The sequence below is a fragment of the Martes martes genome (assembly GCF_963455335.1).
Source record: "Martes martes genome assembly, chromosome: 8".
NCBI classification, from domain to species: Eukaryota; Metazoa; Chordata; class Mammalia; order Carnivora; family Mustelidae; genus Martes; species Martes martes.
This window is the reverse complement of record NC_137895.1, coordinates 50,048,355-50,067,241: the sequence shown is the minus strand read 5'-3', so window position 1 is coordinate 50,067,241 and position 18,887 is coordinate 50,048,355. Positions and strand designations below refer to the sequence as shown.

At 41.9% G+C, this 18,887-nt stretch overlaps 1 protein-coding gene across 1 annotated transcript in view; it reads right to left on the bottom strand.

The window, feature by feature from the left end:
- GRIP1 (glutamate receptor interacting protein 1) overlaps positions 1–18,887 on the bottom strand; it is a gene marked incomplete at its 5' end in the record, with an annotated part of 234,870 nt that overhangs the window by 32,663 nt on the left and 183,320 nt on the right. The window contains 3 exons of the mRNA XM_080810212.1: positions 5,464–5,658; positions 5,809–5,948; positions 8,310–8,454. Of these exons, the coding sequence (XP_080666338.1) occupies positions 5,464–5,658; positions 5,809–5,948; positions 8,310–8,454 (480 nt within the window). The remainder of the gene's footprint in view (positions 1–5,463; positions 5,659–5,808; positions 5,949–8,309; positions 8,455–18,887) is intronic.

Sequence of the window (18,887 nt, the reverse complement as noted above, 5' to 3'; positions counted from 1 at the left end):
TCGGGATATAATTCTAGAAACCAAGAAAATAAAAAGAAACAAATTCCTTAACTGTGTGCAAATATATTTGAAAACCTGTATGAAATACATTTTTTTCCCTGAGAAAATAAAAATGATAAAAATGACCTCAAAATGGATCCAGCAATCCTACTTCTGCATATATATCTATCCAAAGGAAATAGAGTAGGTATCTTGAAGAGCTAGAACTGTGGCATTATTCACCATAGTCAAGACACAGAAACAACCTAAGTGCCATTGACAGATGAATGGATAAAGAAGTGTAGTAATATATACACAACAGAAAATTATTCAGCCATAAAAGTGAAGAAAATCTTATTTGCAATGACATGGAAGAACCTGGACAATATTATGTTAAGTGAAATAAGTGAAAGACAGAAAGACAAATATTATATTAGCTTAGTTATATGTCAAACCTAAATTAAAAAAAAAAAGTCAAACTCAGCTCTTAGAAACAGAAAGTAGAATGTGTTTGGGGCCAGGGAGTGGGAGAACGTTGGTCTAATGGCATACAGTTTCATTTATAAGATGAATGAGTTCTGGGAATCTAAAGTGAGCATGGTGACTATATAAAACTATATATTAAAATAAGATTGTATTGTGTACTTGAAAAGTGCTAAGCAAGTAGATTTTTTTTTAAAGATTTTATTTATTTATTTAACAGACAGAGATCACAAATAGGCAGAGAGGCAGGCAGAGAGAGAGAGGAGGGAGGAGACTCCCTGCTGAGCAGAGAGCCCAATGTGGGGCTCGATTCCAGGACCCTGAGATCATGACCTGAGCCGAAGGCAGATGCTTCAACCCACTGGGCCACCCAGGCGCCCCTAAACAAGTAGATCTTAAGCATTCTCACCACACACACCCACACACAAATGGTAACTATGCAAGTTGATGGGTGTGTTCATCAACTTGGTGGTAATCATTTCACAATGTGTTTGCATATCATAATCATCACATTGTACACGTTGCCAATTATACCTTAATAAAGCTGAAAAAAGTGAACTGAAAAGAGAGAAATATCTAAAGCTTAATGTGGGATAAGACAGAAAACATAGCTACCTGAGTTGAGAGTCAAGAATTACAGACATCGAAAGAGCTACACCATTCATGAGAATGACAGAGTCCAGGTACCAGCAAACTGTCAGTCTCCCTTGTATTGAATGACCTTTGCTAAATCCAAGGAAAGGGTTTTCTGAGTTAAAAAGAGGAATAAAGGGGTGCCTGGGTGGCTCAGTCGGTTAAGTGTCTGCCTTCAGCTCAGGTTGTGATCCTGAGGTCCTGGGATTGAGTCCTGCTTTGGGTTCCCTGCTACCTCTGTCTCTGCTTCTCTCTCTCTCTGTCCCCCATAAATAAATAAATAAAATCTTAAAAAAATAATAGAAAGAGGAATAAGAAAGCCAGAAGGGGGCCAAAGTATAAGATTTTGATAAAGCAGAAGGGCATAGGTATAAGGGTCAGGAGAATGGGAAGAGAAGAAGCTGACCCAGAGGCAGAGAAGAAACGTTTTGCATCCTAGAGTTGCGCAGTAGAATTGAGTGTCATCCCAGCATGAGACTTCCGTAAACACCCACCATACCCCCCAGCTTGGGTTACTCCATCCTATTTCTCTCTGCATTAACTAATAGTTTGTGCCATAGGTACTTGGTAATTGTCTGGCCCTTCCACTGGCTTATGTCTTCCATGAGAATAGGGACCACAACTTTTTTGCTGATCACTGTAGATCCACTGGACTTCTATTGTGCCAGCCATTATATATTTGTTGAATGAATGAATGGGGCAAATTTGACATTTTGGAGAAGCAGCAGAAAACAATAAGGAATGTGGCTACAGAGACACTGGACCCAAGAGGGAGGTGAGCATCACGGAGGTGTGAGAGCTTGCTGGCAATGGGACAGCTATTGTGTGATAAGAATGGGCAAGGTCTTCCCGGTAGATGGTATATGGTAGAGTCCCCTGAGAGGCTGGAGCCACAGGTTGAAGAGATCACCTACATGTCACAGCATAGTATTTGACGGGGAAAAAAGTGTGGTTCTGTGTCTTGCTTTTATTTATTTATTTATAAAAGATTTTATTTATTCATTTAACAGAGAGAGAGAGAGAGAGAGAGATCACAAGTAGGCAGAAAGGCAGGTAGAGGGGGAGGGGAAAGCAGTCTCCCCGCTGAGCAGAGATTCCCAATGTGGGGCTCCATCCCAGGACCCTGAGACAATGACCAGAGCCGAAGGCAGAGGCTTAACCCACTGAGCCACCCAGGCGCCCCACATGCCTTGCTTTTAAAAAAGTCAGTGTCGCTCACGGAATCTGGAAAGACTTGGTTTAACCTAATAACACAAGTAAAAGAAAAAAAAAGCTGGACTTTGAGAACTTGGTAAGCAGTAAGCACAAAATGAGTGACAGATAGGATTCAACCACCACAATTCTGTCAAGGTAGATAGGCTACTTTCATAGGGTCTGAAATTCTCAGTGATGAAGGTGATAGGCTTGAGTTGCTCTGGGCTGTCAGACTGTTGTATAACCTTTCTTTCTGAGCACTACACTTTAATAAGTAGGGAGTTAAACTTGAACATACTCAGAAGAGAGGCCTTCCGGATGATAAAGATACTCAAAAGTAAGTTTCATGTGAGGAACCGTTAAGGACCTGGGGCAATTTTGCTTGGAGACAGAAAGACTTCAGAGAGGCATGAGGGCTCTCTTTCAGTTACCTGAAGGGCTGTCAAGCGGAAGAGGCTTTAGTCTAGTTCTGAATGACCTTGAGGGTAGAATGGAGACTAATAGGCAGGAGCTACAAGCAGAGAGATTTCCACTCAATACAAGTGAGAACTTTGGGCTCCTGGTGTGGGTTGGGGAGATCTGTCTCAGCCCTCAGGGAGCGCCTGGTCCCCGTGGGCGCTCGGGTCCACAAGCAACCTGACTTCCAAACTCTCTGCTAACACTGAGATCCTGTGATCAACCAGCATTTCGACATCCACATTCCTTATGAGAACTGAGATGAGTGCTTGGGATGGGCTGTTTACAAATATGAGGTATTGTTACTGCGTTTTCATCATCCTGGAGGACTTCGATTCTCTTACAATTGCCATCTTTTCTCTTTATCTTCATGAAGATTTCTAACTTATTGATGCCCAATTTAATATTACTATGACTACTATTCTCTGTCTAGGAATTCAAATTTTCAAAAGCCTCATGAATAATAAATGGTTCTTCATTTTATATTCATGTGGGAAAGGCTCTATATTTAGTGTGCTAATGAGGGTTCTCATCCTATGGTGTAAAAGGTCAGAGTCGCTAAGTTCTTTCTTTCAAATTATTTTTTTAAGTTTTTAAATGTATTTAGTCATTTTAAGTATTCTCTACACTCGATGTGGGGCTCAGACTCATGACCCCAAGGTCAAGTGTAGCTCGATCCACTGACTGAGCCAGGCAGGCAGTCCTGAGAGTAACTAAGTTCTTACAGATTACCTTATGGGCAGAACTCATTAAAATCAGTAACATCCTTACCAAAAAAAAAAAAAAAAAAAAAAAATCTTTGTAACAAGAAAGTCTCCAAATTAAGAAGCAACAAATAAGCAAGCATATTAATAAACAAACCTCGGAGTTCTACTCTGATAGAATCTGACTTCTTCTGTCTTTTATCAGAGACCTCTGGTGGCTCGTCAACTCACAGGCAATGAGAAATCAAGAATTTGATCAATGACAAGTTGATAGACAAGTTATCTGGTGGCACAGCTAACTTGTCACAAGATATTATGACTTAGAAACACTAATTACCAGATGAACAAAAGCTCTAATTTTATTTTGGGTCTTCAAAATATTTTCTCCAGTATAATAATAAATTTCTCCCGCATAATAATAAATAATAAATTCTAATAAATAAATTTATTATTTATAATAATAAATAATAAATAAATAAATAAATTTATATATATAAAATAAATTCCAGTATCATTTCTAATAAGTAAGTACTTGACGATTTTTGAAATATCATTCCTTTTCCTTGTCCTCCCCTCCTCTCTTCATGGGACTTGACAAAGAGTGACCTAGGCAAAGGCAAGGTGAGAGAAGAAAACTAGCAGAACCAGAAACAGAGTGAACTGGTTACAGAGCCTTCCAGAGTTAGTTAATTAACTAAGTTGCAAAGCAACCCCCAAACTTCTGGTTTACGTATTTTATTCTCTGACTGACTTAAATCAGAGCAGAAAAGGGATTTGGAGGCTGGGATTTATACCAGGCAAAGAAGAGAAGGTAAACTCTGTTTTTGTTTTTGTATAGATTCCCTAACTTTATTTAACGTCCTATCACTTGATATTTTTGTTTCACTAATATTTAGGCATTGCAAGCAATGTGGGAAACAACATCTCTGTATCTCTGTCTCTGGTATAATTATTTCCTTAGGATAAAGTCCTGGAATGGAATTGCAAGGTCTAAGAGATGAGGAGCATTTGGAAGGCTTTACGGTATCGTCTTTAAGGTGAATCTGTTATATTTTGCTTCTAAACAAAACCCTCTGTGTAGCTTGTGCCCTACCCACTTTCCGTACATGTGAAGATGGCCAGGATGCCCCAGTCAACACTCCTGCCCAGTCCGTCCACCTTCAGGTAGGTAAGCAGCTGTGGCTTGACCTGGAATTCAAATATTCTCTAGGCACACATGGGCAATCTGGAACATCCTTTTCTTGAGGGTTATTTTCACTGGAGATCCAGATGGGGGCAATCACATCTCAATCCCATACAGGAGAAATACAAAGAATTTCTGACACACTTTTCTTCTGATGCCAGGTATCATTGGAAGGAGACAGATGTTTAAAAGAAGCTTTTAGTTTATTAGTCTGCCTTCAGTCTAATACTTTTTGTGTGTTTACGTTCTGTGAGTGAGGTTTAACTTCTAATGTAGGTCATACTTCTTCACATGAAGCTGATGCCTGTAAAGAAAAATCTACTCTATACTTTTATATATTGTGGTTACAACTCTCTCATCATGGGTATTCAGCAAACCTGTATAAGTTTCTACTAAAAGTCAGGAGGAGGCAGGAATAAATGGGGTCACAGATCATCGGCTCACCTCTCAAAGCACACCTGCGGCACTCCCCAATCCATCTTTGTGGAAAGCCTGCTTACAAAAGTAAGAAAGGGGCCTGTCTTCGGTGAACCACTTTATTGTATGGTTTGCCTCCTATTAATCTAAGCATGAAGGACAAGCTCTGAATTGAACACTCAGACATCAGCAGACCTAATGCGGGCTCGCTAGTGTTTGATAAATGTTCAGGACTTATCAGTATTAAGGAGGAGAAAATGCAAGGCCACCATATTCAGCAACCATCCAGTTGCACTGAAGCAGACACAAGTAAAATAAATAAATTTGTTTTCTCCCCAAAGAGCAGAGGATAGATCTTTGAGGAGCACAGGCTTCAGCTGTAAGCCCTCTCTGTTCCCCGAGGCTCGGACGTACCTTGATTCCCATAGCTGCTGTCTATCCCAGAGCTGTCCCACGAGTCCACCGCACTGTCCACACTGGGCACAGTGGACGGGTATGTGTCGGTGAGCTTGCCTGGCTTCTGCCCTGGAGAGGGGTCCTCCTCCACATCTCCCAGGTCACTCAGGTGGCTAGCCATGGGGAATTTCTTGGGACTGGATGCTGATTGGGCTGCAAAGACAGAGAAGGAGTTTAAGTCTGAGGGTAAATGTCAATAAGAAGATATTCCAATACTCCCTCTGGAGAGTCGTCTTCCCTAGAAAGATACAGAGGGACAGAAATGCACCGAAAATCCGTAACTGTGGCTCTCAACCCACTCACCATCTGTCTGTTTCTTAATTTTCAAGGTGACAGTCTCTCCTGCCATCTGTAACAAATGGATGGCTTCACTCAGAGGCTTTCCTTTCAAGCTGCTGCTGTTGATAGCCAGGATTCGGTCTCCTATGTGGATGGCGCCAGTTCTGAAACACCAAATAATAATAGGAAAGGTAGAAAAATCCCTGTGTGCCACTGAATAGAAATTCCCTGCCATACTTTATATATTCATGATAATAAAGCCTTGGCAAGGGTCTCTAGAAGCCACTTCTTGCTTTCTCCTGGGCAATGTTACAAGATAACTGCATCTTTTGTGAATAACTTTTTAGTTTCAAATAAAATTAGAAGAATTGTTTTAATTAGGGTGTAAAATGGACTTGCCGTGCTTTTTGAATTCTAAGAAAGCAGAGGCATTCGGTAACCCTCTTAAAAATCCCAAGGAAGGGGCGCCTGGGTGGCTCAGTGGGTTAAAGCCTCTGCCTTTGGCTCAGGTCATGGTCCCAGGGTCCTGGGATCCAGCCCCACATCGGGCTCTCTGCTCAGCGGGGGGCCTGCCTCCCCCCTCTCTCTGCCTGCCTCTCTGCCTACTTGTGATCTCTGTCTGTCAAATAAATAAATAAATAAATAAATCTTTAAAAAAAAAATCCCAAGGAAATAAACAATGCTGGACAGTAAATGCAGTGATACTTGGGATGGAGCATTGCTTCTTTGCACAGATTTAACTGTAAATTACAGGTTGAACACACCCGTGACCCTAGCTCACCAGAAGTGAGGCTCTGAGGGATGGGGACCTCCCTCAGACCCTGGTGTGGCAGGGTCCCTCTGTTGGTCATTCAAAGGATTGAAAAGGCTCAGAGAACCAATTCGTGCTACATTTGAATCCAACTCTGCCACTCTTGGGTCGAGTGACCCGGATTTCTTATTTTACCCTCTCTGGGTATCACTTGCCTGGTCACTGCAATGGGGCAATCACCTCTCAGGGGGGCCTTGAGGATTAAATAGGAAAACATATGTAAAGGGCTTGGCCCACTGCTTGAAATGTGGAAAAAGAAAATTTCTTGATCAACGATCGAATCGACCTTTGGCCTTTTCTCTTCTCTTTCCATCCTCACCTGATTCTGAGCAGGCAGGCTGGAATTTATAGCTCCGCTGTTCACCATACCCATCTTTGGGAGCCCTGAGTGGGGCGGGTGTCCATTCATCAGCATTCAAACTCAGGGATGGTCTAAAAACTCAGATCTCTCCAGCAGGGTTACAGGCTGTCGAAGGGGAGTCCCAAGCACCAGACTCTTGTCCTGGCTTAGTGCCCAGGACAGTGAGTGAGGGAATGAGCCCAGCTCACCCGGCTGCCTGCGGGTGAGTGAGCTGACCGCAGCTTGCCTCTGGGGTAGTGGCAGCAGCAACGGGGGTAACAGAGGGGACACGGGGTCACACCAGTTATGAGGGACTGCTGACCAAATCCACCCAAGCACCTACTCTCAAAGAATATATTTTCTTTGGAAAAAAGGGAAAAGATCACGTCATTCATTCATAAAGGATCTCCAGTTTAGAAAAGGTCTAGGTTGTAAGCCAAGAAACACTTGACCAGTGGGTTGCCGAACTGGATCAACATGAAACTTTTCTTGTTGTCTCCCTGATAGAGATACCTAGGATGGTCTCTCTAACAGAGGAAGCTAGGAAAGGAGGATATCTGAAGAATACCCCATCATAGGTGTCTCTGCTAACATCACAATATGACTCCCCAACAGGGTAACCCATTCTCAGCTGCCTCAGTGCCCTCATTCAGCAGATGAAGATCTTGGATGAGCTGATTTCCATGGGGCCTTGCAGCTCCAAGGCTCTGCAGTGCTACAGCTCTGTTGTGCAAACCATTATCTGCGTCAGCATGATGTGTGTGCATTCCTGAGCTAGATTACTGGAGGGAAGGTTTGGAATATGCACCACAACGCGTCTCAGAGAGAAAGGCGATTTAATGGGGTTTAGGGGTGGGCGCGCATCTTGGCCAAAAGAACCAATGGACATTCTAAATCACATTATGGAGATGGGTCACTGTGCTTTGTCTCCCCAAAGCTTTGAAGACAAAGCCTGTGTCACCCTCTTTGGAAAACACAGCAGCCAAGCCCAGTACCTGTCAGGTAATACAGGCTCAGTAAATGTTTGCTGAATTGAACTGGACAAGCCTTTTAACCTCCCTGAACTTCAGTCTCCTCCTCTCAAAACGGACATGATATAAATCCACCTTCAGTCCACTGTGGTCAAACGTAGACACTTCCGGCAAGTAATATCAATGTTAAGCCCATGACATCTTTTACTGCCTGTAAGATGCCCTTCGAAGTCAAGTTGCAGCTCTGCCTGACAGTTCTCAAGCTCTAGGATCAATCCTTTGTGCAGATGTGAAAAAGTTAACAGGTAACCAAGCAGGGGAGGGGAGCATGTATTCTCTGAAGCTGTGAGGAAGGAAACCCAGCCCAGACCCAGCTAATTGTAGCAGTTTCTTGAAATGTTACCTTTCAGCTAATCCCCCTTTAGTGAGGCTTGAAATGATTATAGGATCAAACGGCTCTTCAGTTCCTGAAATTGTGATGCCAAGGGGCCCCCCATAGCGCTTGAGCTCCACAGTGTAAATAATGGCTCCGGAACTTTCTTGCTCATCTGCAATAAATGCCAAGGAGTCATAATTGGTTTCTTCGGGGGGGAAAAAAAGCAAAGTAATAAGACACATATATTCATACATAAAATAAACTCAAGACATCATCATTAAAGCATTATGTCTCAGAAAATTATTTGGGGAGGTAGATTCTCCTTTGTAAGATATTACATTCTAATACAGGGATGTGGTCGTCATTAGTGTTGGGGGAGGGGTCCACTGCCTAATGACCTACGTTTTAAATCAGGGAGTGACCCGCTGGACTTCGGGCCCTTTAGCCTGTGTCCATGCCTAGCACAGGGCTTGCCCTGCACTTCCTTAGAGTGCCCTAAATACCCGTGAGAGGAGAGAGTCATGTGGCGACAGAGACTGGGACAACCCATTCCTATTTCCAAGCCTTCCCAAGCAAGCTAACTTTCAGTACAGAGAAGATCTTACTCAGGGTTGGAGCAAACTTTAACATATCTGTGGTTAAGTGGGGCTTAGAGAAGTTGGCCTGGAAATCTAGAATCCCTTCCACATTATGCCACTGATCGTATCTTAAAATGTCAATCCTGTGGATGAATTCCCAGATACTGAAGTGCAGGTTTGAATGGTTCTCCGTCCTCTGTTCTAGAGAGGAAGAGCCATGTCAAGTACGTTTCAGGAGAACAGACCAGGCTGCTACACGGCCATAAACTGATCTTCCCTGTTTCACACCGGCATGAAGGAAATCGTCTGTTAACACGGTCTGCCTACAGCATTGGCCCGCACCATGTCATGGGACACCTTCGACACGGCTGGGTGTTTGGACTGTCAGGATTACAAATACGCCGTCTCAGACTTCAAAGTGTTGTATTTGCTTATGACATGCTTAAAGTTCTTGAGCATTTCTTGTTTTATTCCTTGAGCCCGGGAGCTGTGAATGGTTAGGGAGTGGTTTCATTTCTGTACCTAAGGATACAATGAAATGGTCCAGCAGCTACTTTAACGAAACAGTCAGCTTTTACAGACCAACTGTATCATAGCTAAAGGTTGACACAGTCACATTTCTGCAATGAGCAGCTGTTCGTTTATGACATGAAACCCTGAAATAAGGAGGAAAAGCAAAGCTTGAATTAACAATTCAATTATCTATGTGTACAGTGAACAATTACAAGGAACATAAAATGAAAGGTCTATAGAGTAACGTACGAAGCGATGTGTCCTCTCCGACCAGCACTTACTTCATTTCTGCCACAGAGCAGGCTTTTGGAATGTACCCGTCCCTTCCTCTTCCACAATCCTCTACTTCTAATAAGCTACACACAGATAACTAAAGACTGTCTACCATACCCTACAATGTTTAAATCAACCTCTTAGGATATAAAAATATTCAATATTACACTCAAGTTTATATATATGTATATATATAATTTTTAAAGATTTTATTTATTTATTTGAGAGAGAGAGAGAGTGTGCACATGTGGGTAGGAAGGAGCACGGAGCCCCCAACACAGGGCCCAATCTCAGGACCCCGAGACCATGATGCTAGCTGAAACCAAGAGTCAGATGCCCAACTGACTGAGCCACCCTGGCGCCCCTACACTCCAGTTTATATTGACAACTGAGACTCCTCCACATCAAGCTTCAGTAATTCGTTTGATGGTTCGCAAACTCCTTACAGGTTTCTATTTGTGGTGGCCACTCAGGTTGTGATAAGCTGCTATCGAGTTGCTAGGAGAGGCCTGAGGATACAGTGCAGTGTGGAGGCTGGGGAGGCCCGAGGGTACAGTGCAGTGTGGAGGCTGAGGCCAAAAGTCGAAATTTTTCTATACTATGATCTACCATCACCCTTCAGAGCTGGCTTTGATAGAAGTGGATAGGGTGTTATTAGATTGATTACATGTGCTTTGTAGACTGTGCCTCCTACTATATTCTGGATAAAATTCTAGGCGAGTCCTTTGCTCAGTAGACCTTGGCCTAGTTAAGTATCAGCTGCCACTAGGCACTCTGCTGGTCAGTCAGGGTGGGTGTTTATGCCAGGGGAAAGACCCTGGCCCTTTATTGTTCTCCCTTATAGGGCAAGCAGGAGGCCTACCTTGTCAGTGGTCACCAAGCATCCTGGGTTTGGCCACCAGCTCTTCATGGGAGTTGTGGGAAGTAACAGCTCTCTAGTACCTGGAACCCAGCTGCCCAGAACCCAGGAGACTGCGGGAAGTTTCAGTTGCAACTTCAGTCCAGATGAAAATAAACATTGGCCTACAGGATGCTGGACTGGGTTCAGTCCCACTCAATGAGAAAATGTGGAGAAACTGGTTCTAATTTGCTCATTCTTTAGGCAACCCAGAGTGCGTGCCCTGGGTTATTTTTTGACCATTTGGCAACTTGCGTCACAAAGATGACAAACTAACATCAGAAATGGAGTAAATGGGTTTAAGTTCATTTCAGGTGGGGACATTTTAAATTAGGTAGCTGAGGCCTCACAATAACAAGAAGGTAATTCTTAAGGCACTCAATGAGTTTAAATAGTGATGGGAATGCAAATAAAAATAAATAAATAAAAATGTAAAAATGGCAGTATTTTAGTGAGGAAGGACACATTCCTGTTACAACACCGCGATGGAAACCGGAAGAAGTGATGCTGTGTTTAAATTATGTCAGGGGCGCCTGGGTGGCTCAGTTGGTTAAGCATTTGCCTTTAGCTCAGGTTATGGTCCCAGGGTCCTGGGATGGAGCCCCATGGCAGGGTCCCTGCTCAGCGGGGGAGCCTACTTCTTCCTCTCCCTCTGCCTGCTGTTTCCCCTGCTTGTGCGCTTTCTCTCTCTCTGTCAAAGAAATAAATAAAATCTAAAAAAAAATTATGACAGGAATAGAAGCTGATTTCTGATTTCTTCAATAAACAAATTATTAGAATGAAAAATCAGGGAAATTTTAAGGGACGTTACAACCAAAAGCAATGAGTAGATCTTTTTGGACCCCAATTAAAATCAACTTTATAAAATATCTATCTATCTATCTATCTATCTATCTATCCGTCCATCTCTATCCATCTGCTACCTAACTATGTATGTATATGAAACTCAGGAAATGGTACATTGAGTAGATATTAGATGATATTAAGAATTATTGATAATATTTTGAACTGTGATGAGATAGAGTTATGTATTGTAGAAATCCTTCTAAAAAGTAGCATTTAGGGATACAGTAATATTTACAAGATGGAATGATATGTCTGGAATTTCTTCCGTATAATTCAGTGTGTGGGTGGGGTGGGACAATTAGGCTGGGAACAGAGCTGAAGCAGGGTGGATCCTAAGTTAATAACTGTTGAAGCTAGGTGATGTATGCTGGTTCCTTACACCATTTTTCTCTATTTTAAAAATATACTTGAAGCTTTCCTAATACAATTTTTTTAAAAGAGAAAATATTGGGGTACCTGGCTGGCTCAGTTGGAGGAGCGTGATGTGCCTTTTGATCTCAGGGTCCTGAGTTCAAGCCCTACCTTGAGTGTAGACATTACTCAAACAAATAAACTTTAAAAAATAAAAGATGTTAATTCCCTTAGAAAACCCTAGAGGATGCCTTGAGTAAACGGCTTACTTAATTAGCTTGGCTTCCTTTCTTTCGTAGATGATGATGGTGGCTGTGTATACCCAGTATCATCCAGACCCTTCTGCCCATCTGCCTAGCAGGCAAGGTTCCCAGAGCTTCCCACTGCCACTGGCTCTAGCGGAGGCTCCCACCTCGGCTCTGCCCTGCTTTTCACAGCAACAATTTCTTCCTAATTTGTTTTCCTGGTTGGGCCCCAGCCTTTGCCCCTCCTACTTGTGCCCCCCACCGCCGCCACCCATTTTCACCAGTGCCAGACAATATACAATTCCTTCTCTTTTCTTCCCAGAATACTTCTAAAGCATAAATCTGAAGAGCTTACTCTCTTACTTGAAGCTTTTCAGTAGTTCCCAATTTTTTAAGAATAAAATACAGCCTCTTTGCACGAGCTGAGCTGGAGCCTCTGTGTCTCCAGAGGGCCAGGCCATCCACTCTCCCGCAGTCCAATCTCCTACCTTCTCTCCTTACCGAACCACTGCAGTTCCCTAAAAAGCACTTTTCTCACGTGGCCAGCCTCGCATGCGTTACTCCCCATGCACCAACACCTTTCTCCTGCGTATTCTTCCAGTGTTCTCAACTTCTCTTAATTCTTGTTTTTGTTCCCCTCGCCAAGGGGGACAATGAAATGAAACAAAGTCTTGTTCCCCTTGCCAAGGAGGGAAATGAAATGAAACTTAAATTCCCTCTAACAAGAGAAATTAAATATGAAGGGATAGATCCAGTCAGGTAGGGTCGAACGCCGAAGAGCGACAAACCATCGTCACATAATGTCTAGGATTCTTTGCTTCTGGAGAACCAATCTTTGCCCCATAAGAATGCCTGTTCTAGTGCCTGTTCTAATGGCTGTTCTACTTTTCACTCTAATGTTTGAATGATTTCTCTACTTGTCTCCTTCATTCGAACAGGATCACCTTACAACAGACATTTTCTCTTCATGTCCCCAGAACAATGCTGGCACCGAGGAGATTTTGGTAAATGTGTGGATAAGTGAGAGAGGGGTACATGGGGGTTGTTAGCCCGAGTCACAGTTCCAAGGGAGGAGGTCTCTGAGTTTTGCGAGTCACCCTCCTTGCTCCTCTGAGGTCCGGTTCCCTCCTGCAAGGTGATGCACACCCAATATGGCTCCCTCAAAGACAGACACTCAGACCCGGGCTGCCACTTTGGGAACCAGCTACGCTAAAGCACTCTCCCTCCACAGGGCCAAGAACATCTGAGTCAGCTTCAGGCTGCACTTCCAACTCCATCTGCCTTCTCGGGCATTAGCCCAACTGGCAGTGGGAGGGCCTACAGCTTAGGAGGGTGATAACTTCCGTGTATGCTCACACCATTTGGGGGGTGGAAGCACTCCAAGACCCTCTCCCCCTGAGGCTGCTCCAGCTTAGAAAGGAGCAACTGAGAGTGTTTAACCAGAACAAAAACTTTCTGAGACAGAAAAAAAACACAGGATCACCACTACGTCTCAAAATGAGCCCAAACAGATGTTAATGATATTATAAGAAGCTTTTGTATCACAACAGAAGGTTTACAACTCTTAGTGAAAGACATGAAAAGGGGCCAGCCTACTTGTTTGCTCTGCTCAGCTCTAGTTAAGAAAATTAATGGGACCACAGAACAGATGCAAAATTGCAGCATTACTTATCTGCAATGTTATTTTCGGGCTTCTTGAGTGCTGCCTGTTTAACAAAATGAACGCTATCTGGCTTGAATCCATAATGGCAGCTGCTTATGTGGACCAAATAGGAGGCTTGGATTTGGGAGTGAGCCTTTGGAATGCATACATGTGCAGGTCAATCAAAGTTCACTTCAACTAAAAGCGATGGACTTCATTTTACACAGTATGGCTACATTTCTTGGGGGACAGGCCTGAGAAAATGAACCATGTAGAAGAGCGCCCTTATAGCTTCCTACTGCTGTGTGGTCTTTCTATCTGGCCCTGTCACAACAGTCTGCCAACAGGGTTCCAAGGAGTTGTTGAGTGTCTAAGAAGAGAATTTGAATTTCTTTATGTTACCGATTATTTATTTATTATTATTATTATTATTATTATTATTATTTATTAGTCTCCAAGTTGGGCTGCTTTGTGACAGTGCTTCGCAAAGTGTAGTCTTGGGACCAGGAACTTCAGCATTATCCAAGTACGTGTTGGAAATACACATTCTCAGCTTCACTCAGCCCTGCAGGAACCCTAGACTCTGGGGGAGAGGCCCACTCACCTGTTTTTAACAAGCCTTCTGGGTGATTCTGACTAGACTTTGAAACCATTACTTTGAGATCAAGCATTAAAAAAAAAAAGAGAGAGAAGAAGAAAATAAACTTTCTTTCCCTCCCTTCCTTCCTTCCTCTCTCTCTCTCTCTCCCTTTCCTTTCCTTTCCTCTCCTTTTTCTCTTTCTCTCTTTCTTTCTTTCTTATTTTAAATCTTTATCATAGGTTCTTTTTTTGGAGCCAGTCTTTTGCCAAAACCATCCCTACTATTGCCCCTAGCACAGCTAGGATCATTCTCACTTGCTTACAATGGGGTCTTTCTGCTACTTCAACCTAGATTTGGGGGGTGGGGAGCTGGGATAAATTATTCAGCTGGCTTAGCAATGATGAACTGAAAAAAAAAAATACAAGAGCTCAAATCTTTGAAGGGCAGATTGAACTGGTACTAAGGCTATACACGCCTAAGACTCTATTTGGAAATGTGTAACGGTAATTTGCTTTGGATGGGACAAATTGCAGCCTGGAAATGTTTCTCTGCACAATTAGAGCGAATGCAGGTAAAATGCTGAATTTAGAGTCTCTAAAACATGCTCTATATTAGATTTAGGTGCTCTAAATCAAGAGAGAAATCATTAGCAGCTATGCATTTGATTGGCACAAAGGCAGTCATACAGAGAGGTCCGTAGGAATTTTTGGGGACAGGTTTGGAAGGCCCCTCTACTTCTTCCTACAAGTCCCCAAATTCTCGACTGTTTTGCCTCAGGCTCCTCCTTAGCTGTCCAATATCTCCCTCTTCATTTCCATTGGATCTAGAAGCAATCAAAGAAAAACAATAGATTTTATGTCAAGAGGATTATTTGCATCTTTGGGGAACTAAGGTTTGGGTAACAGCCTTGTTCTGGAGCCTCAGACCCAGGCAGGAACCATCTGGCTTTACTTGACTTGTCTTCCTATGGTAATGAAAGATAACAAATGCAAAAGCTCCTGAAGGCAGAATGGTCACTGATTATCGGGGGGTATAGTGGTGGGGGGCGAACCCCCATAATTCCAACTGTTCCAAAAGATTTGGGAAATAAATAAAGCTAAAATTAATTTTTAAAGCACCCTAATAATGGCAGTTAGCATTTAGGATTCATTGGGCCTTATTAGGTGCCAAACATCATTGCTGAGTGCTTAAATATATTACCTCCTTCGATCCTTCAAACAGCCATGTGAAGTAGTCATTAAATGGACATTTATGGACGAGAATTTCATTTTCCCATTTCCCAGCTTGTCGGTTGTGAAGCTAGTTCGTGTTCTTAGTCATTTCATCCTACTGCTCCCTAGGCCAAGGCTAGAAACAGAGTGGATTCTGACTCTTGAATGCCTCATTCTCCAGTAACCAACCGCAACCAGTCATCACTGACCAAACACTTTGGCCTCACTCCCCTGCTTGGTGTCTTTTAATGGCTCCCATTGGCTTCTGGAGTGAAGTTCAAATTTCTTAACATGGTTTAGGACTGCAATGATCTGGCTTCAATGCATCTTCCTACTCACCTTCTACAAAGTCCTTACACATAATTTTTGCCTCAGCTACATCTGCTACTAGGATGTGCCATGCTCTCTGATCTGCTTTGGCTCATTCTCTTCTGGTTAATTCTAACATGTTTCCAAATGCTTCCACGACCAGGGTTGACAGAAGCATCTTCTTATCTCCCCCGGCTCAAATGGATGCCTCTACATTCTCTTAACATTTTGTGCTTACACCTAGGACATTCATCATATTACTTATTTTCTTCTGTATCTCATATAAGGTGGTGACTTGACTTGGGGGCAGAGATTGTATCTTTTCTTATCTAAGACCTGGTTAACCCTAACACCTCATAGAACCAAATAAATGCTGGTGGCATGACCGAATGAAAAACAAAGACTTTAACAACTTTGGAGAGTGGTTCTACCATCTCCTTGGGTAAGGGACAAGGCAGAACAACGCCATTAGTATGACTGGAAGATGAGCTCATGTTCTGAAGCAGCATCTATTAAACCAATTGCAGTATTGCTAGCTTAGGAAACCAAGTTATACTGAGTATGCCTATCAAGTTTCTATAACTGATGAGAGAAGCAAGATGGAGAGGGGCAGATGGTTAAGGAAAGAAATGGAAGACTCCTGGAGTACAGAAAATCCGATATCAGTATGAACAACATTTTAGGGAGCGAAGATTATATACTGAGTATTGCCGTTTTAAAATATTGAGACAGGGGCGCCTAGGTGGCTCGGTGTGTTAAAGCCTCTGCCTTCAGCTCAGGTCATGATCCCAGGAGGGTCCTGGGATCAAGCCCCACATTGGGCTCTCTGCTCAGCAGGGAGCCTGCTTCCTCCTCTCTCTCTGCCTGCCTCTCTGCCTACTTGTGATCTCTGTCAAATAAATAAATAAAATATTAAAAGATAAAATAAAATAAAATAAAATAAAATAAAATAAAATAAAATAAAATATTGAGACAAAGGATGGTAATAATTCAAATCATCAGTTTAATTTCAGATGAAGCACAGTATCAAACTTCCAAAATCAGTGACTGTTGTAATGATTAATGGTTATTTCCCATTCATTTAAATCTTGATGAAGGATAAGACAATGGAGGGGAAAGGCTTTTTTAGGATATATTAGTAACAAAAAGAGTTTCCATGTATTGCATAAGAACTGTGCTGGTAAACATTTCTATTAGTAAGTTACAGCTGCTCCCTAAGGTGGGTATTACTACGTGTACATGACTGCAAATGCAGCTGGATCTAAGACTGGTTAAGTAACTTTCCCAAACTCAAATAGTTAAAATGTTGTAGAGCCGCCTTGAATGCATTCATTTTGAATAATTTCTTCCCCTACTCCTTGCTCTGCTCTAAATAAAAGAGAATTCAGTTACTCAAATTATACTTGTATTCTCATTTGGAAGAGGATAGAGAAACACTCAAATTCTTCCAAATCAATGATCAGATGGTAATTTTCAAATAGTGCTCTGTTATAAAAACATGTCTGCATGAGTATATTATTTTCATATACCAATTTAAGGAAATCTGGTTTGGGTAAGTATGAATCTCACACCTATATATTAGTCTTATTTTGGGTAGGTGCATGGTTTTCAATGGAAGGATTTAGGATTTTAAAAATAGCACCTCCTAGAGATTTAAAAAAAAACAAAACAACTTAATAAGCAAGAGAATTACCATAGGATTAGGCATCGGGATTGTAGAGGGAAAGGTCTACAGGGGAAAAAATAAGCTGAAGGGAAGAAGCAATTGAAGTAAGACTGGGCTCTCCAAGTGCTCGGTTATTGTTTCTGAAACTCCTCCCGCCTGACATATCTGCACAGCCTGGCTTCAGTACTGGGAGAATGGCCAACTGTGGGCACTATACATATTCATCTCCGGCTTGGCTCTTTTGTTCTGCACGAAAGGTAGCTGAGATCTGCGTAGTTTGGCAAATCATGCAAAATGGGTTTCTCCACAGAGCTTTGCCTCTTCACTAGGACAGAACCCAGACTGATGCTTGAGGCTTTATCCTTTTTTGAAATAAATCCCCCAAAGAAAGTGCAATTGAAGCATGCTTGTAAGGAGAAGAATGCAAATGTTGGTACAGAAGATCAGTTGGTTGAGAAATAATGAGTGGAAATTTTTAAGTGTTGGTTATAAAATACATTTGGATACAATCATCCTTACCAGCTGTACCAATGGATGCAACTACCAACTTATTTTGACTTTAAGCAGGAATCAAAAACACATGGCCTGACATGACCATAAACTTTAGATCTAGATGGCTTAATTATAGAAGATTCCAGAACATTGACAATAATTCGTCATCGGTGGGAATAAAGTTATATACAGTAGAAGCTCTCTTAAGCAATTTCTCTTTAGCCATTACTGGAATAATTGCGGTTCTTTATCTTCTTTGTAAAATATACCTACCAATGCCACTGAATGCCCCAGAGTAATAGGTCTTTCTTTCTAGTACCTCTGTGCACCTCTGTGTCTGCTAACAATTGAGTTGTAAGCTTAAAAATTTAGAGTCAATTTTGTTTATTCCAAAGCCTGTTTATGTCAGTTTTCCTAGTTTTTGTAACTATGTAATTTAATGAATCTTACATAACTTATGAAACAGGAGAATAGTGGTTCTATGAAAACAAAATCAAATGATTTGGAAAAATTCAATAAGGGGAGTCACTAGGCAAAAATCTACTAATTCTGTAGAGAAAAAAGTTGAAAACATCTGGCAAATAAAAACCTAACTGGAGTGAACATTCAGATTACTTTAAATTCTTTAAATTTTCACTGTATTAAAACAAAACAAAACAAAATAAAAACTGGGAAATACAAACTGTATATTATATATAAGGTTTGGGCCAATAAGTAAAAAGGCTTGTAACTATGATCAGCAGGATGAAATTCACAGCAAAGAAGTTGGCTTCACCCATAATATTGGCAAAATTTTAAATTAAATGTTCATGCTATCCATATCTATCAATTTCTGTAATTCCCCACATTAGCTGCATCTTTCAATTATGGACTTTTTTCAATTACCTCTAGGTTTTTATTGTAATCAGATAGAAGAACTTCTACTGCCGGGCTGCTCAGATTGTGTTTCTTGGACCACAGTAGTATCATCAGGAAATCTGTTAGAAATTCAGAATCTCAGG